Source organism: Liolophura sinensis, chromosome 2 (assembly GCF_032854445.1).
Source record: "Liolophura sinensis isolate JHLJ2023 chromosome 2, CUHK_Ljap_v2, whole genome shotgun sequence".
NCBI classification, from domain to species: Eukaryota; Metazoa; Mollusca; class Polyplacophora; order Chitonida; family Chitonidae; genus Liolophura; species Liolophura sinensis.
This window is the reverse complement of record NC_088296.1, coordinates 5,673,458-5,693,851: the sequence shown is the minus strand read 5'-3', so window position 1 is coordinate 5,693,851 and position 20,394 is coordinate 5,673,458. Positions and strand designations below refer to the sequence as shown.

At 48.3% G+C, this 20,394-nt stretch overlaps 1 protein-coding gene across 1 annotated transcript; it reads right to left on the bottom strand.

Annotated features, from left to right (window-relative positions):
- Window positions 1-232: 232 nt before the first annotated feature.
- Window positions 233-18,887, bottom strand: LOC135463128 (protein FAM98B-like). Its single transcript, XM_064740447.1, has 3 exons — window positions 18,480-18,887; window positions 2,254-2,309; window positions 233-1,103 (listed from the first exon to the last, which is right to left on the bottom strand). Exons 2-3 carry the CDS (start codon window positions 2,307-2,309, stop codon window positions 455-457), a joined length of 705 nt encoding a protein of 234 aa, XP_064596517.1. The 5' UTR covers window positions 18,480-18,887; the 3' UTR covers window positions 233-454.
- Between the last annotated feature and the right edge of the window lie 1,507 nt (window positions 18,888-20,394).

Genomic DNA, 20,394 nt, shown 5'->3' with positions numbered 1-20,394 from the left:
AAGCTTGAAAGAAAATCATTTTTAAAACCGACCACTTCAAAAGACGACGATTGGTTATAAAAGCTTTAAACATTATTTCCAGAGCATGAAAAATGATTTTTAAAGCGTTTAAAATCATTTCCAAAGCTTTTAACATGGCAATTTTCTGTATGCTCAAAATATTTTCGGATCTTTAAAATGTACAAAACAGTGAAGTACGTAAACCCTGATATTTTTATGGTGGTATAAAAAGTTAAACTCATGTCGGTATTTATTGTTTGTTCAGTGTGTTTTATTTGGATTATTGCAACTCGTTCCGTTCATCAGAAACGCCATATACAAATAAGCGACCTGTAAAAGGGAACCGCCATGTTTACCTAGCTAAACACATCTGGTGATAATAAATTCAGCTAGGTTCGATCAGGACGTCTTAAAATCTATCTGAACTGTGCCCACTCCTTGATTGTGAGAGACCTTATTTTCCCTCTCCTCCATGTCTTCCTCTCTGGCCACGACGTCCTCCTGGTCCCCTCCTGCCAGGTCTTCCACGACGTCCTCCTGGTCCCCTCCTACCGGGTGCTCCTCGGTTTCCTCCCGGCCCTCTCCTGCCGTGTCCTCCCCTGCCTCCGCCATGTTGTCTGCGCCCTCCCCTACCGCCACCGTTAACTTTTGGTTGAATTTTAAACACGTAGATGTTTCCCAACTGAGTTCCAAGTTCAGCCGCCCTGTAATTTGGCGGAGCGTGGAAAACTCGTGGGGTTGGTTGAGACGCAAAATCAGTGGCACCCCCTGTCGGGTCGCTCGCCTGTCCGCAGAGAGCGTCACGTGACACGCGGATGGCCGTCTGGTACTCGTCAGTGTTGCCACTTTTAGCGCTAGTCCACTGATTGACGTCCCAAATCTTTGTCAGTTTGGCATAGGCTCTTTTCGTCTTTCTTGGCGTGGTTCTCTGCCAGTTAACTACTTCTAACGTGGTATTGGGAAAGTGAGGATTGGCCACTCTGTTGATGACGGTGAAAGCTATCCCTGTTTTTTCTTCATCAGTCAGGTCTTTGCCATAAGTGAACACCACTTGGCCAACAGCTTCAATCTCCGCCTCTGTCGCCGTACAGTCAGAAACGACACTGAAACGAGAAGCAGTTCATTATCTGAAATAATCATTTAACTTATCATAAAATGAAGCAATTAAGGTTTTTCTATGCATTAATCACATTGAATAATGTATAATGTATAGAAAGGCCTTCGGCTCGGACGATGTAAACCAACAGCCAGAAATCGCACGAAAGTAGGAAACCATGTATTTGGGCTTATATTTGATTCAGGGTTTTACGTCGTGCTTAAAATATAGCAGGTCCGCAATGGTGGTGATTTCTTTAGTTGGAAAAAGTGGCAAGAGTTTTGGGTCTCTCCTCCCCCTCCACCTCCGCCTCCCCATTATGTCCATGTGTCTTTATGTCGAAAATCTATTTCTTTGCGATTGAAGTGCCGTTATTAGGCTACAATTTTTAGCACCTCAGCCTGGCACAATTCGGAGAAAAACAAGATAGGCCTGCACAGATGACAAGTGGTTTTGGTTGAATTTTTTATCCAGTGACCTAAACTCTTTTTTAAGGAATTTAAAATATTAAATATTCTAATTTAATTTTAGTGCATACCTTTCATATGGAGATGAATGGGTATAGTATTTTGATTGTTTGACTTTCGAAACATTGTAAAATTTCTAGGATGAGTGGATACCCTGTTTACAGACACACCCAATTTGCATCTTCTTAGATTAAAAAAAAAAGTTTGCCGGAAGATCATCCAATCCTCCCAGGGTCAATCCTGGGTCGAGTCACACCTAAGACCTTAAAAAAAGGAAGTTTTATCTTCCTCGTTTGTAGTTCAGCATGAAGTGGATAGTGCAACGACTGGTTTACCCGTATCAGTATAATGGCTCTGGCGGGGCGGATTACTTGCCTTCGGTAAGGCGTCTCAATGAAAGAACAATAGATGAAAGAGAGGTGGAAATCCGTCCTGTGTCAAGAAGTCACATTATACGCACTCTAAGGACTCCTTCGTCGTCATCATATGACTGAAAAATTGTTAACCACAACGTTAAAACCCCATGCACTCACTCACTCATTCACTCACTTACTCACTCACTCACTCACTCACTCACTCTCCCAGGCTGGTTTAAAATCACTTGGAACAGCTTCTGGAAGCAATGGACTTCGTGTGGGGGAAAGATATGTTCTGGAAGAAGGAGAGGATAAATCGAGAGAGATGACTTACACGTCGCTGGACACGGTGACCACCAGACACAGAAGGACGACAACCAGAGGCCTCATCTACAACAGAATATACTAAACGTCTTCAAAACAATGACACAGTGGTAAATAGACAGGTAATTTACATTTCTGAGTACATGTCTCTTTTGAACTTCCCTGCCGGAAGGAAGCACAAGAAAGAAGGCTGGATAATGTTAGGTCACCTCGGTGGGAGAAAGTCTGTTTTTTCTTTTTTACTTGTGGTGGTGCTACAGTGGAGGATCCCTTTCAGTCAAACCTATTAATGTGTAGTTCATTCAATTCTTTAAAGTATTTTTTATTATTTTTATTATTTGATTGGTGTTTTACGCCGTACTTAAGAATATTTCACTTATACGACGGCGGCCAGCATTGTGGTGGGTGGAAACCGGGCACAGTCCGGGTTAAACCCACGACCATCCGCAGGTTGCTGGCAGATCTTCCCACTTACGGCCAGAGAGGAAGCCAGCATAAGGTGGACTTGAACTCACAGCGACCGCATTGGTGAGAGGCTCCTGGGTCATTACGCTGCGCTAGCGCGCTAACCCATTCTTTGAAGAATAACGACTACCGCACAGAGATCAAGATCAGAGAAACGACGACAGCGTGATAACTGGCAAATGGTCACACGTAACTACTGAAATATGGCTTTTTGTCAATTTACTCCATTTAGAGGTTTATTCTAACTGTTCGTGTGAATGTCTAAATAGTACATGTAGTAAATTACGCAAAAAACAATATGCAGTGATTTTAACGATAAAGTTCACAACAAACGTCCCATGAACGAGTCACGGAGGCAGGTTTCGATCTCCTAGAGTTGAAGTTGCGATTAGGAGTTTTGACACACTCACCAATCCGAAAAAAGAAGAGTAGTGGAGGAGGCTGGGAGAACAGGTTTACACACCGGCTGTTAGTATGTCACGAAACAGTTTACACTCAAAAAATTAACCGAAACTCTGTTGTCTGGGTGATGCCAGAATATGTATATTATGTCAGTTCTACATAACATTCTGTTAATCTAATTGGATCTTTATGTTGAATTAAAATAAAATGTGTGTTATATTTAACAGAGTAATCTGCTGCAATACAAGAATACATTCTAGCATCACACACACAGACTGTTAAAACTAAAAAATTAAGTTTATGAGTGTAGGGCCAGCTCGTCAATTTTCGCCGAATTTATGAGTGTACAGATTATGTGGTTTTGAACAGTCTACTTATAAAACCAGGTTGAATTGCCAAAGTTTCACCTGATAAAAAAATGTAAACTCAAAAAAATTGTCAAGGGTTTATTTTTATACTGTATATAATAAATATGCAAACCTACATTACGGTCTGCAACTGAAGTAGATTCAACATGGCGGCTACTATGACGGCTTAAATCCGGTAAGGAATTATTATAGGGAAGACAAGATGATGATGATGACGACGATGATTTGACGATGATTTTAGCAAATAAGAAGGCAAGTATTACAGAATTCCTGCTACCGAGCTCGATCGATGAAGGTGTCAAACTATTTATCTATCCATAAATCAGGAGTATTATTGACGGCGCCCTCCTATACAAAGAATGTAGAGTTGTGATATCACCACCGGTCTGTTGTGAAAGCGTCAAGTCGCGTGTTACCAAATCCTCACCCACAGCTGTTGTTTTGATCCCTAATCTGATCAATTATGTCGATGATTTTGTGTAACACCCTTTGCTCTGAAAACAACGACAATGACAAAGACTTCATTCGATTTTCATAGTCACTCCATATGCAAACTTGGTCATTGATATGTTAATATGTGGGCTTCTCTAAGCTCTATCCTTTGGCTATGCGAAGCAATTTTGCCAGTAATCAGAACTCCTGAAATTGATCTTATTCGCATCGGTTGGTAAATGTGTGTAAGTGCAAGCTGTGAACTGGTGCACAGTACGTATACATATGTGGTTAAAGCTATTGTCTTTCTGTCGTTAGTTCACCCAGATTCAGAAATTGTCAAGAGTGCATACGAAGGTGTGCCAACAAGCTGCCGATGGTCGTGAGTTTTCGCCCGGGCTCTGTCCCGTTTCTTCTAACCATAATGCTACCTGCCGTCATATAAGTGAAATATTTTGAGTATGGCGTAAAACACTAATTAAATAAAAAAAATAAATTGTCAAGACTTCCCAGCTTCAGTTGTTCTAATGGTGTAAGGTGGGTTTGTTATTTCTTACTATTTAGGCATTTACATGAACAGTTAGATTAAAACCCTAATTGAGGTCCACAAAAAGACATGTGCATGTAAATATGCTTGGGGTTTCACGTCGTACTTTACAATTTTTCAGTCATTTCCAAAAAAAGTGATGTGTTTGTATATTAATGCGCAGTGGATGTCAGGTGTATGGGCCACAGCAGAACAGACGTGGACTGGATTCGAAACCCCAACCTCATGCGTCAGTTAATATAAAATACTACAGCAGTGCGAGTAAAACCAGAGCATCGACGATAGCGTGATCGTTGGCAAAAGGTCACAGGTAACCGGTGAAATACAGACTTCTATACTTATCGCCTGCTACATCATTTGAGGGGAAATGCCAATTTCTTTCTGTTGGTAATAAACAACATGACATTTATCTTCTGTCTATCCTAATGAGGCCACACCGAATGTGCTTTGCAGCTGATTACAAGAAAATCCACTCCACGCACAGTACCTGTCCTAAGTTTGGTTTTTATATCACGTATATAACTAACAATCAGGTGTCCTGTGTTGTCATGTTATTTGCCAGGGTATGACTCAATTTCACGCATTCGCCCTGACCCAGTTGTAACGAGGGGGTGCCATTCAAGTAAACGATTATGCCCATTGTAAAAGTTAGTTATACGACCATATCACTGACAACAAGCATTTGTAAGTTCTTTACAGTTTCCAGGGGTGTTACGTAATATGTAGTGGCGGATGGTTTTCATGGTTCCAAGACGAAAACGAAAACTGTGTCCGTGCCTTTGAAACGACTGTATAGCCGTATTTGATTTCCTTAATAGCGAGAATCGCCGTGTCTGCCTGTATGTTGGTGTGTATGGTGCAACGTAAATGTACGTCAGTTTGGTCCTTAAACTACTGACAGGGGCAGTGCAACGACCGGTTGACCCGTATCAGTATAATGGCTCAGGCGGGACAGATTACTTGCCTTCGGTGAGGCGTCTCAGTGAAGCAGCACCAGATAAAAGATCGGTGGAAATCCGTCCTGCAACAAGGAGGCACATTACATGTACTCTAAGCTTTCCTGCGTCGTCATATGACTGAACAGTTGTTAAGTACGACGTTAAACCCCAAGCACTCACTCACTCACTCGTTGAACTACTGTACATGGTGTAAACAATATCCAAAGTTCGAGGAAGCATTTTTCGAACTCTCAGTGAAACTCGACTTCTGATAAAATCAAAATAAGGGGTAAACACTTTGAGCCAAAGTACTGAAGTTATAATAGTTCTTAACACGCGTCTTCCGCCCAATTAAAATATTGAGATAGGTAGCTCATTCAAACAATAAACAAACCGAACAGGTGATTCCTTGGGGCAGGCCTACATTACGGTCTGCCAGTCTGAAACCCAGTCCCCCATTACCTATATTTTTTGCCCTAAAGTTTATCTAGAGTATGTATTTCCTCTGTTACAACCTAGTGCGATCCCCAGCAAAGCACTTTATCCTTAAATATGGACTGTTACATTTGAGAATACAGTGAACTAGCTGCCACGCTTATATCGTCTGTGCGTTCGTTACCTGCCTTACTACTTGCATTCACGACGCCTGGAAGGCGATCCGAAAACAGGTCGTCGACGAACCTGTGGGTGTCTCTTTGCTGGGGGCAGCGAAGGACGGAAGCTCACTGTCAACCAGTTCGTCCTCGCCGACGGGCACACCTACCGGACCAGCCTTGTGCACGAGGCCAGTGGAGAGATAAGGGCGAGACGATTTTTGCGCCCCAGAACCACGCCGCCTACCAAGTGAAAGCCGCCGCATGGGAGTACTGTCACCTGCTCCCCAACAGCATAGCGCCCAGCAACACGGATCCGCTAACGCGCCACGAACTCAGCTATCTCAACGGGGGTGGTGGCTCGGGAAAGACGACACGAGCAATCGAGCTCTTTCGCGCCCGCGGCTCCCTGGTGGTGTTCACGCCCACCCACCGCCTCGCGAAGGAGATGAGAGCCCGGATCGTGAAGGCCCAGTCGTACCACTCGTTCTTCCGCTGGAGCGGCCAAAAGTTCTGGTCTCCGGAAGTGATGGGTCAGAAGTTTGTCCCCCGTGTCGTCGTCTGGGACAAGGTGTGCACCGTCCCGCGCCCCATCTTGGAGACATTTCTTGAGTGGTTGGACTGCAGGGGTGTTCAGGTTATCTGCTGCGGCGACCAGGGACAACCCCCACCAATTACGGGCGAGGCCCCACACGACTGGCTGCGCGAGGCTGCCGGCTACTACGAAGAGATCACCGTCGACCATCGGGCGAAGGAGTAGGACCTCCGGGCCCTGAAGAGGGCGATGCGGCTCGAGCCAGATAGGGTGCAGTGGCGGGAGATGCTGCGTGCCACCCCCAAATGTGATGGCTGGGAAGATTTCTTGGCTGTGTGGAAACCGACGGACCTCGTCCCCATCTCACAGAAGGTGCAACGCGATCGGGCACAGAAGCTCATCTTTGAGCGCCACCGAAGAGCCTTCCCCAGAGAGCCGGCCCCCTAATCTATCGCCCGCGGGACACCCGGAAGCAGAACGTAATGGTGACCGTCCCCGGCCCATTATTTATGGACGATGGCAGGCCGTACCAGCTGGAGCTCGTGCTCAACGATGTCGACGAGGTAAGCGTGAGGACCTCACAGGAGGTTGTGGAAGGTAAGTGGCCAGACCTCGCACTAGGCTACACGATGACGGTCCACTCGAGCCAAGGCTTCACAATCGAGGACCCCCAACGTGTCGTGGATGACCGCATCTCGTGGAACAACCTCTGTTACCTCGACGTGAGCCGCGTTGAGTACATCGGGTAACTCCGCCGCTGCTGTCCACCGCCCGAGTTTGACGGTCCGTCTGTCCCGCAGGAAAACGCCGCGGAGGTGCAGAAAAACATCGCCCGCAAGCTGGCCGGTTACCAACGACTTGACGACGCAAAGGGACACACCAATGACCTGCGCGCGGAGGACGTCCTTGGCTTGCGGGCAAAACAGGGCGGCCGATGCGCCGCTTGTAACTGCGCCCTCCTGTGGTGCTGGCAGCCCAAGGACACCCGCCAGTTCAGCGTTGACCGCCTGGACAACGCCCAGGGTCACACTCGGGGCAATGTCCGCTTGACCTGCCTGGAGTGCAACCGCCGTCGAGGGGCGGCAACGTTGCGCTCAATGGTCATTAAGGTGGAGACTCCTTCAGATAAGCTCCTCATCACCTGAAAACCCCATCCGAGGGAAGCTGAGTATCGAGAGGTACTATAAGCAACTCTTCACGAACGAAGCCCCGTCGCCCAAGCGGACATATCTCTAGAGACCACACAGGATCAGTCGCGCTACGGCGGCTGCCCTCAAGCTCTCCAGGCTGATAGAGATAACGAACGCCAACAACCTCGGAATCTTCAGCTCATTAAGTCGAACGGAACAACCTGGAACCGTCGATGAAGGCTTATGGGGCACCTCTTTTGCCTTGATGGCGTCTTTCCGCATTTTACCGTTCAGTCTCGTTGTCTCGGCCACAATAGAGGGCAGCCGAGCCACCCATTCAGTAGACCGGTGTTCGGGAGGGAGGCGCATCTCCTGGGCGTACTGATGCCCAAAGGACCGGTCAGCCAGAGTACTGTTGAAACGCTCCACTATGCCTTGATCTCGGTGGATATCCACGCGACCTAGGCGGACTGTCGCATCGTGTTTGGCCAGCAGTTGGCTCACCGCACCCATGAACTCGCGCCCAGGGTCAACTTGGAGAAGCTTCGGCCATCTCAGGGGTCCCCGCTTGTAGATGCGAGTGAGAGCGTCAGCGACCCCTTTAGATTCTTTTGTGGCCAAATTCTCTGCCTCTTTATAGCGCGAAGCGACGTCGACGACGGTAAGAGCGTATCTATAGGTGCGCTTACCGAACTTATCATGGGGAAGAAATAGCGGGTCAGCCTGGTGGACCTCGTTAGGCACGGCCACATCGAACTTCGGCCTTGGGATTTTCCGCGGCACAGGCAACTAGATCTGCCAGATAGCCTGCTTTTCCAGCCAGGCCAGGACAACATCTTCGGAGACTTTAGCCGCAGTGGCAAGTTTCTGGATGGCGACCCTTCCAGTACCCACAAGGGCTGTAGTAGATATTTGCCAGGCGAGCAGACACCTTACTAGCCATGTTATCAAGGTATTCTAGCAGCCCTCTAACAGATTTGCGACGAAAAAGATGTTAATCATCCCGGCGTTCGCGGTGATGATGCTGATCCTCATCAACCTCACTACTAAGGTCACAGTCAGTTCAGATTACTTGGTGAGTTTTGCGATTCTGTAACTCACACCCCCAACCACACACATTCCCAGGATTACGAGGGTCATCTCGCGGTGTTTTTGATCTTCACTAGGCACATAGAAATCGGAGAGCTGTGGCTCTGCGCCCAGCAGCGCGTCGCGTGCATCGCGTGTAAGAGTTTTGCCCATGACCCTAGAATACTCGCGGATTGCAGAGTCGACATTCAGGAACATTTGGACAGCGTGGCCCTGGCGGCGGAGTTCATCATTGATCCAGTCCAAGCGCTCAGTACGCTTTCGGGCCCATTTTTCCTGGGCGGCTTGGAGCTGCTCTACAGCGCGGTCATGGCGCCTCCGCTCTTCGTCGACACCGGAACTCCTTAGCATCGAAAACATATAGCTGCTCGCGCTGAAGGCCAGAGCGTTTACGAGGGCAGCGCCCATCATCATTGCGATGGAGGCCATTACTACTTGATTATATTGGGAGGAAGGAGCCCCTGTTTAATTAGCAACTCCTTACAAAACATGGCCAGGCCTACATCTGCAATGACCATGCCGACGTCACGGGGTGTTAAGTCCAGCTTCGGGAGGGCTCCTTTCAGGAACATCTGGCCGAGACGAGCGTACCCAGTGGCCAGGAGAGAGACCACAGCGGCGCGGTAGACCGCGTTGACTAGCACTTTTCCGTCACTGGTTGGAGTAGACATGCTGCTCTATATAGAAAGGGTCGCGTCGTCTATTCAAATGGAGATTCTTTTCTTGCGGCGTGATATCTGCACGCGGTGTAATATCTGCACCTCGTGCTGTATAGCGGCTGCGCCACACGCGTAGCAGCACTAGCACTGTAAGGCTGCCAACGCCTAATAACGCCAGGGGCGCCCTCCAGTCGGATGCCTTCGTAGAATCCGGTTCCTTCGGCTGTTTCTTGGTGGAATCAGCTGCGCCAAGAAAAGCAGCCTTTGCCTCGCGAAGCTCGTCTTTAAGCTTTTCAGCCTTGGCCTTTCTCGCTGCAGCACCCGCTCGACCCGCAGCGACTTTTTGGGGATTCTTCGCAGGGCCGTCATTCGTAGAATCCGCTGTCACCCCCTCCACTTCTTTCGGGCCTTCCGGATTTGTTGTACTCATGTTCCTCAGGATCATCATTTCTAGGACAGCAGTGGTGTTCAAATGAGCAGTGCTCAGCAGTGGTCAGCGCCATGGTTAACGGTGCTAAGTATTTACCATAGCAGTAGTATAACCAGCAGCTAGCACTGCTAAGCGTCTGTTCAACAAATGGGTCGGTGGCGAGCTGTGCCATGAGCTTTGGTCGATTCTCGGGTGGGATAGGTAGGAGCCAGCTGGCCGCCCTTACATATGATCTCAAGAATATACCTCCGAGACCGTCAACCATCCGCGCACCGAGCTTAGCCTCGTACCGAAGTGCAGCCTTTCAACGTCTTCGTCGCTCATGGCGTCGATCTCAGCGGCTGTTACGTCTTTACCCAGATGTCGCTTGACCTGCCCACCCACCGCAAGTGCCGCCAGCCTATCCCTGAGCTGCTGTGCATGTTGGCTGAGCTGTTGGCTGGGCTTCTCCTCCTCTTCCTCTGCGCCCAGAATCTCGTCTATAAGCTCGTCGGCATCCATTATTAATACGTCGGGGCGACTACGTCTAATATATAATCTTAGATATGGCGGGCGTATCAGTCATTAGCAGGAGCTTAGAATGCGGATTGTTCTTGAGCTTCTGTCGAACCTCTGCCTTTTCGCTCTCGGCCTCGATGATGTGGTTCTCCTCCAGGCATTCGTTGAACGAGTGCCGATCTTTGCAGTGGAATAAAGCCACCCACCTTGTCTGCTCGCGAAAGTCTTTCAGGACGGCGTTGTATTTCTCAGTGAGGACCCAGACGCTTTGCTTTGCATGGCGGCCTGACAAAGCCATGAATGACAGCATTTTTTGTTTCTTCTTCATCGCCTCCAACGTGGTACAATCATCGATGATGTATAGGGTGGGTTCCCCCTCGAACAATCTGTAGAAAGCTCTCAGGCATTCGTTTAGCCGCTCGCCGGGATCAAAACAATAGACCTCTAGGTTAGACAGTATCTATCGCCGCCGGTACGCCTCGTTATGCTTAAGAGTGGGACACAGGATCACAATGTGATGAAAGAAACCGCGGAAAGGGCTATCAAGCAGGTCCAGCATGAAGACTGTTTTGCCGCAGTTCGTCTGCCCACAGATAATTGCGCAGTGGGCGTCATTAATAAAGCGCGTTAACGAATCTACCATTCTGGATGTGCAGCATTGCGTCCATAATCACATAGAGATATACGTTCAACACGCCGGGATCTTCTCTCTCTTTTGTCACCTGTATCGTAATCCCCTCGCTGGCGTTCTGAACGCGCCTCCCACTGCCATGCAGCTCGTCATCGTCGCTTGGCCGAAGGTCAAGCCAGAAGGCGTGCTTGTGCGTCAAGAACTCTTCCAGGGAGACGTCTGCCAGGCCCAAGTCTTTTACGACCCTGGCCACCTTAGGGTCCCGCTTCTTAAGGGGTGAGCTGGCGAAGAACCTCTGGACCTCGCCTCATTGCTGGTACGCCCGCATGCCCTGGCTGTACAGCTGATTGGGGGCACCTTCTATTGTGACTTCTACTTTGGTGATCTTAGGGTTGTAGAAGAATTCCGACCTCCTCCCCCACGGGGTTCTTTTAACCTCGAACAGCGTGAGGATGCCCTTCATTGCTCTCGCGGGCGTGTTCAGGTTTATGTTCCAGAGAGTATCAGACTTGTCCTTAACAAACTTTCGGTGGCGGAGGACGCGATCATACAGAATGGAGACCTTGGAAGGCGAACACGCGTATAACACCGCCAGGCTGTCAAAATTAGATAAGGACATCGCAAAAGAAAAACGGAAGTTGGGAGAGGTCCCTGATGATGATAATGATGATAATAAAGACTTGCGGAGTATGATCGAAGATAGGAAAAATAAGCTCGAGACCGAGAGGGCGCCCCGGCTCGAAGCAGCCTCTTTAACGGGCGAAGCCCTGCGCACGCAAATACACCGCATCAAGCAGACGATCGATCGCATCCTAAACAAGGATACTACTCTGGCCGAGCGCGTCCGCACCCTCTTCCGGGAGCAGGGAATAACCGTGGTCTCCATTCTCACGGCAATTGGGATGGCGATCTCGACACTGGGGTTAGCGATAAAGTTGGCGCTGACTGGCGGGTCCGGCGGGGGCATCCAGCCAACACCACCTCCACCCGACGGGCGTGGTCTTAAAGAGTGGGTGAAAAAGCATCTCCAGTCCCTGGCGCGCGCCCTTGGCAAGCTGGCTGGGAAGGCTGCCGCTGCGATTCCGGGTATTGTTGGCAGTATTGTGTCCTGGCTACTGAACCTTCTCGGGAAAGCAGCTGGGTGGCTGGCCGATAATGTCTGGGCTCTAGTCATCGCAGTAGGTGGCCTAATGCTCGTGGCTGTTCGCAATTATTTAACGCATAGTCCACAGCAGCAGTAAGCCGATACCAACCCCAGCGACGACGATGGCTGTCTTCTCCGAATCGTGATTCTTTAGGGGTTCGGCGGCGGTGGGTGGTGTGACGCTTTCTTGTGGCTCAACGAGGGAAGGTGGTGGAACGCTTTCCTGCAGCTTAACATGGGAAGGTGGTGGGACGCTTTCTTGTGGCTTAACGATCCCGTGGAAAGGTGCGCGCTTGTGCAAAGTGGGCGGCAATTTAGCATTCACACCCTCATTGGCGCCTAGCTTCTGGTCCTCTGTGGCCACGACGATTTTGTTGTTGTAGTTCGCCACATGACCGATCTGCAGAAGCATGTCGATGGGGGTCATACATAGGCCTATGCCATACACAAAGTCTACAGCGCTCCCGGCATACTGTAGCACGTCCTGGTAGCGTTTGATAGCAGACGGAAGGTCGATCGGAGAGGAAATAGCGTCTTCAACGTTCGCGGCAAACTGTTTTTCCGCGTCGAAGGCTGTGCCCGTGCCTAGAATACGCGCCCTTGTTTGCGCTTGGGCGTCTAGAATAGCTCACACGTATGTCCGGATGGAATCGTTTAGGCGCTCTACGCCCGGCTGCGTGAATCCTTGGGATTTGTCGGCATTGAACGACCCCCAAGCTTCCTCGGCGTTCTGCTGGATGTAGTCGACGTGGAGCGCTGTAGGCTTTCCAGAGAACAACATCCTGCTCGGATAGAAGGTCCCATCGCCAACGGGGCTGTAACCCGTTCCCGTGATATAGTAATATGCCACTCCGAGGCCGTGATTCACCCCCCTGCGCCTCCAGTCTGTGTGCTTATCTACGCGGAATTCCCTACAAATCCTCTCATAGGCCCTATCATCGTGGGGGCTTTTGAATGCCGCTCACGCTCTGTCTTGCGGCAGGGGGGCCTGGATCTCTTCCAAGATCCGCCTAACTTGGTAATACACATGTAACGTGTACAGGGCCCTTATTTGTTTGTCGGGGGCGAGAAGATGGTCTTTTACAGAGACGCCATAGCCCGTGGTTGCGCACCAGACCGCGAAGTTCACTTGGTTCTGCCAGAATTGCATAGGATTGGTGTTCCAGGCCCGAACAATGTCATTGCTGGTTATCTGTGGCAGCCGGTACTTAGCCAACACATCTGTGAACTGGACCGGAAAGGCTTTCTTTTCATCGATGTAGATGTCAAATCGCGTGAGCTGCTCTGCGTGGGTTTGGATACTATGAAATGCCCCGGCCTTGTAAATGGCCTCTCTATTGAACCTGTAAGCCTCGCTGTTCATCGTGGCTAAAATGTTCATCACATTGTCTGACATTCTAAATGGGGCACAGCACACGCTGCCTCATGCCCTTAACAACCTCGACGGCCGCCTTAAAACCGCCCTTCGCGAGATAACATTCTACCCAGCCTGGGTGAATATCCCCACCGGACTGGGCTTCTTGCTTGTGGGCAAACGTGTTGGAGTGCCGACGGGCTACTACAATGTCTGTACGCTGGACATGGATATATTCCGCCCGAATGGGATTTCTCTGGGATTGAATGAAGCCTCGGGCCGCTTAGTCCTTACCCTCCCTAGAAATACCTTCATAATGCTCCAAGAGCTTGCCCCCATCTTAGGGTTCTCCGACGGGATTGCGCCCATAGGGGGGACTATGGAGGGTGAAAATCTACCTAACTTGGTCACACACAAAGAAGTCTTCGTGCATTTGGATGTACTGAGCACCTCAGAAAACGTGAGAATAACCTCAGATTTCGGTGGTGGTTCAACACTACTTCAGGCCGTCGCCGTGACTGGTGAAGGGATAAAATGCGGGAAGACGGTTTCATTTCCCAACTCACAGTACAAAGCCTTGCGCGACGACTATATAACGCACTTGACCGTGGCACTTTTAGATAAAAACGGCAAGTATATTAATGTTGGGTACCTTAGTGCTACCTTAGAAATACAATGAGTATGGAGGACGCATCCGGTCCCAGTTCTGCGTGCCTGTCTTTAAGCGACTTGGCAGATGGGTCGGATTTGGAATTCAAAGGCCAGGAAGGTATAATCTACGCTTTCGAGTTTAAAAATGGCAAGTACATCCGCAAAAATATTGCGGGGAGACTAGCAGAACCTGCTTCGAAGTTCATCACATTGTCTTGGGTTGACAATATGAAACCTTACGCGCTACCTCAAGCCCTTAACAACCTCAACGGCCGCCTTAAAATCGCCCTTCGCGAGATATCATTCCACCCGAAATGGTCGAGAATCCCCACCGCAGTGGGCTTCTTGTTTGATGGCAAACGTGTTGAAACTGAGACGGGCAACTACCCTTTCTGTGTGATGAGAAATTTTGTATTCCACCAGCATGGGATTTCTCTGGAAGTAAATGAAGTTACGAATCGCTTAGTCATTACCCTCCCAAAAAATAGCTTCAAAATACTCCAAGAGCTTGCCCCCATCTTAGGGTTCTCGGACGGGATTTCGCCTATAGGGGGGACTATGGACGGTGACCTTATACCTAAATTTACCATGCACGAAGAAGTCTTCGTGCATTTGGATGAACTGGACACCTCAGAAAACGTGAGAATAACCTCAGATTACAGTGGCAGTTTAACACTACTTCAGACCATCGCCTTGGGTGCTATAGAGATTGGTTGCTTAAAGACGTTTTCCTTTCCCAACCCACAGTACAAAGCCTTGAGCGCCGACAATATAACGCACTTGACCGTATCGCTTTTAGACAGTGATAGCAATATTCTATTTGCAGGATACTTCAGTGCTAGCCTAGAAATACAATAAGTATGGTGGACGCAGCCGGTCCCAGGTCTGCGTGCCTGTCTTTAAGCGACTTGGCAGATGTGTTGAAGTTCGAACTTCAAGGTCAGGAAGGTAAAATCTACGCCTTCGAGTTTAAAACTGGCAAGTACATCAGCAAAAAGATTCCGAGGCAAGCAGAACCTGCTACGTTTGCTTCCCTTCAAGATGTCTCATCCTCTGTAGAGCAAGATCGCAGGTCGCCGTCTAAGGTGAATGAAGAACAAAAACTGTCTTTAATTCGCTTTGAAGACCGCTTTGTTCTTGCCAGAGCTCGCGACCCCGATTGGTTAATAGATGTAAAGGTGACCCCAATGACGGTCCAGGCCACTAGTAGGGTGGTGAAAAAAGTTTTCAACTCCGGAGCCTCTTTCATATCGTGGGTACCAGCCAGCGCCTGTCATATATCTTTGGGTGTAAGAGGTTACTTCACACTAGCCGCGGCGCCTGGTGTAGATCCCTTCCGTCTTGCCGCGCAAACCGATTTTAAACCCTCACTACTAGTATCCCCTGGATCTATACTTATCTTCAACCTCATACTTGGCGCGGCCGAACAACGCTGTTCCACTTTGATTACCGGGGTTAAAATAAGGTGGCCTGCGGAGCACGATACAAAGGATCTCAGACTGTTGATCAAATTACAGGCCCAGGGCGAACCAATCATCCGGAGCTCTCTCGAGGATATACGAGTCGTCATAGGGGGCGTTTTAAATCTCGATGCAATCAATTTAGAGTGCGGTATACGCCTTCGCCGCTTTCGTGTTAGTATTCCCGATGACGATTTAGAGCTTACCGACGTTTTTGATTCGTAGGACGGACAATATGGGACGACTGTACCCGGCGATCTCGGATGAAGACCCGACAATTACTGATGACCACCCCTTAACCCCGACCGCGCCGATGGTTGACCCCCCCCCCCCCCCCTCCGGAGGGCGTTGCAGTATATCGCCGAAATACAGAGGCAGCTTGAATCTGAGCGAGATCTCCGCCGGGCCTTGTACAAAAAGTACCGGCGCGGTGTCTTAGCCGCCGAGGCCCTTGATTCGGCCATGCTCACGACCTTTTTTGGACTAGGGGTTGCAGGTGTGGGACTACTCACAACAATAATTCTAGCCCCTGCTGTATTGGCCATGGAAGCTGCGGCTATAACTTGCGGTGTCTTAAAATGCCGCCGGAAAATTCGTTATCCGCCGACTTCATGCAAAGGCCAAGAAACATAACGATATACGGCTGTTGGCTGAGGCCAAACTTAACAGCATCCGTGTACAGGTATCTACGGCATTATCTGATGGTGTTATTTCGGACGTAGAGTACAGGCAAGTCGTTCAGGAGCTCCAGAACTACTCTGATCTGAAGCAGGAGATACGCGCTAAGTCACGTAAGACATTCAACGCCGTAGAGATCGAAAAAAGCACGAAAAAACAGCTTATAGATCGCGGCCGAAAACTAGCTCGGCATGAGCCGAAAAAAGCTCTTTTCGATTGATGTTCTAGGGGTTAGGGTTGTTGCCTCATTGGCTCGGGCAGCAGGCGGTTTTCATAATACTGCCGGATGGGCTCGGGGTGATTCACCGAAGCGCACACGTCGTTGGTAAAGAGCTTCAGCACGAGCAGCCGGCCCGCGTTGACGCGTCTGTCTTTAAATATGCTGTGGGTGACTTCTTTGTAGCTTCGCAAGTCTTGCACCGTGCCGACTAACTTCGCCCAAATAGGCTGGCTGGTCGTTTCCATCGCGGGAGATCCCATAATTATTCATTGTATTCGCTGTATACCTAATAAGAAATTTCGATAGCCATCAGACCTTTCGCTGGGGGGCTGGGGCCTCCATTTTGTTCTGGGGAGGGCCCCAGGGGGAGGGTGTGCCAGAACCCTCCTTCCCTATACTACTAGCTTGAATCTGAGCGAGATCTCCCTCCAGCCTTGTACAAAAAGTACCGGCGCGGTATCTTGGCCACCGAGGCCCTTGATTCAGCCATGCTCACGGCCGGTTTGGGACTAGGGGTTGCCGGCGTGGGATTACTCACAACAATAATTGCAGCCCCTCCTGTCTTGGCCATGGAAGCTGCGGCCCTAGCTTGCGGTGCCTTAAATGTCGCCGGAAAATTCGTTAGCCGCCGACTTCACGCAAAGGCCAAGAAACATAACGATATACGGCTGTTGGCTGAGGCCAAACTTAACAGCATCCATACGCAGGTGTCTACGGCATTAGCGGATGATGTTTTTTCAGACGTAGAGTTCAGACAAATCGTCCAGGAGCTCAAGAACTACTCTGATCTGAAGCAGGAGATACGCGCCAAGTCTCGTAAGGCATTCAGCGCTGTAGAGATCGATGAAAGCACGAAAAAACAGCTTATAGATCACGGCCAAAAAATAGCCCGGCAAGAACTGAAAAACGTCCTTTTCGAATGATGTTCTGGGGAGGTGCCCAGGGGGAACTTGTTTTGGAATCCGAGCCACCCCCTGCTATGTCTCAAGAACCCCGGGGGTAAAAAAAAATCTACCCAGTGTGGGGCTCGAACCCATGGTCCAAAAAAGCAAAAGGCCTGGTTTATAGCTCAACCTGTTACCAATTAATCACCACCCTAACAGCGGGCTCCGGATTTTTTGCGCTAGCGACCCGCCGTTATGGGGTTAATTGGCGCTGACACATCCTACCACCAATGGGTCATCTACACCCCTTGGTAAGGTCTCTCTGCCTCCTAAACTGTCGAAAGTTGCAGAGATTCCTCAGAAGTGCGTAGAGCCCGACGTTATATGCAGGTAATGTATTCATATACTACACATATAGGAGACCAAATCCGGATTTGAGCTAGCAAACATCCCCTTATATACGCAGTATATGAATACACCCCTTACATACAGCGCCATTCACACCTCTGTCAGCCGATTGAACTATATCCCAGACCCACGGGACATGGGCTAAATTGGAAGGACTTTTCCGCATAAACACAATATCTCCAATCCTCCCAAAAAATACTGGATCTTATCAAACAAGCTGAAAAAGACTGCCACATTTATTTTTCATGAAAACCCGTAGTTGAAGCCCTATCCTTGGGAGAAAATCAGCTGAATCACCCTATTGTGCAACACATCTGGTTTACATATAGGCCATATGACTTATCTGTTAAATGCCAACTAGGTCGTCTCGTATCAAAGTGTGTATGTAGGCTAGACTTGTAAATAAACGCGTACGTCTTGGCTAGGGGGGCACCAAAGGGGGGGGGGGGGGGATTGTGCCCCTCTGGCTGTCTAGTTTTGGACAGGCGAGATGCGTTGTTTTTTAGCCCACCAGACCTGTTTTTTGGGGGATGAATACCTATAAACATGCCCCGCAAATAGCGATAGGAGTTTCAACGGCCTCACCGAGTGGTATGCTGGCACCCCTGCTGCTGTAATTGTCTCATGTAAAACGTCGTACGACAAATGTACGACAAAAAATGTCATACACCGCTTTGTGAAACTGGGCCCTGGTGTGAGTTAAATTTACCGTGTACTTACCTTGATCAATGATGTTCTCCGGACACTGATGTACAGAACCTCTCGATTCAAAGGAAAAGACAACTGTATAAGTAGCTCTTCTGCGAACGCCGCTTCCTTCTTAGCCCTGTTTAACCCTTCTTCAAGCCTGTATCCGGTATCTAAAGGAACTTAGTTCTACTGAACAAACAACAACCCCGTCCCCCGGAGTGAATAGAGTATACCAATTGTTAAAGGGGTCGCCTCAATCAGGCACTTCGCGCAGGTGTGTAACTTGTGAAAATCGGACACGTCAATTAATATACACGGCCCTGCATTCAACTCCTGCTAAGCAACGCATCAAACCTTTGACAAAGGCTTCGTGCGTGCAACAGTTTGATTCGTGAACTCTAGCTGTCAGATAAGACGGGCGATGAGTACTATACAGTCAATCTAACCCCTTCGGCAAACATCGTCAGTAATCTTCGACCACCTACGGCAATGGGTTTGTTCCAGCGGAAGCGGCGGACAGAACACCTAAACAGTATTCTGGTTTCATGTTTTTTTGTTTGTTTGGTTTTTTTCCAATTAAGATTTTACAGTCTCGCCAGTCTAAAGCGTTTTTTCTTGTTGCCTCTAGTGCAGGAGAAGTAACTCCCAGGGGTCAGCCAGGGAAAATTTTCGGCTATATGTATACAGAAAAGTTAAATGGAACAACACGAGTGAACTTGCCCTCTTGAAACTAAAATGTTACATGTACAACACGGTGATCATCACGTGGAGTGACTGAACTTACATGAGCTGCTTGTGTCAGACTAGTTTTATTAAGTATTACTGTTTCAATACTCTTCAAATGGGGTTCGTGTTTCCCCTAGGGCACTGCCCGTTTTCCTCCCATATGAAATATTCTTGAGTACAGCGTAAAACACCAATCAAAATTAAAAGTGTTAAATTCGTCAGATAACTATTGTGTGTGCAATCACTCCTTGTCATCTTTACAGAGTCAAATGTAACAATTTAGATTTAAGAGTATAACTTTTCATGCAAAACTGGAGGAAAAAGAACAAGAATTAAGTATTCAAACTTGTTGCCTGACTAAACGTTTGTCGTGAGTTTTTAAGCTGAGGTTGCTGTCACTTGGTTCCCTGATGTTGATCTATGGAAGAACCTGCTTTTCAAGATGAATATCTGATAAGGGGTCATCAACTAACAAGCGCATCAACCTTGTTTTTACAACTGCCCATATATAGGTTTTAACCTCAATATAAAAAAGCAGCAGGTAGTAGGAGCTTTGTTATAAGCAAAAACAATTTGTTGAGAACACAAATCAAAAAATCTAAAAAAAAAGAAGAAAAATTTATTTTCATTTGCAACGGTTGTTTTATCGCCAAACACGTGATCTGGTGTGTCCAAGCAGGGACAGGAAGTTTGTTTGCTTTAAAACATGAAAATATATGTACATTAGAAGAGTTTATAAAATGTGGTCATTTTAAATAACTATAAAAGCTGTGATGTATCCAAGCAGGGACAGGAAGTTTGTTTGCTTTAAAACGTAAAAATACATGTACATTAGAAGAGTTAAAATGTGGTTATTTTAAATAACTATAAAAGCTGTGCTTTACATTAAATGTACACTTGTTATTGGAATAACCCCGCCAAGTCAGATGTTTAAAGGGATACAGAATCGACGTTGACTGGCTGACAGTAGGGATAGGGTTTGCTGAGTTTAACCCGGTAGTCTTGGTCATGCTTGGATAAATGTGTCATTCCGGAAATTCAAACCCTGGACTTGCCTATCAGAACCGATTCCACATCTCCTTAAATGCATCGAGCCTAAAATACATACCAGCGTCCTACAGCTGGTCACAACACACAGCTTTGCTCAAAGCCGAAAACCAGTGAAGCTAACCACCGGTTTTATCAAGTGAAATATGGTTTGGGTATGGCGTTAGAACTC

Bases quoted from the DNA above. Each gene is read 5' to 3' on its own strand.
- LOC135463128 (XM_064740447.1), bottom strand. From the start codon at position 2,309: ATGAGGCCTCTGGTTGTCGTCCTTCTGTGTCTGGTGGTCACCGTGTCC. The intron at 1,104-2,253 runs GTAAGTCATCTC...TTCTCGTTTCAG, and splicing joins GTCACCGTGTCCAGCGACGT to TGTCGTTTCTGACTGTACGG.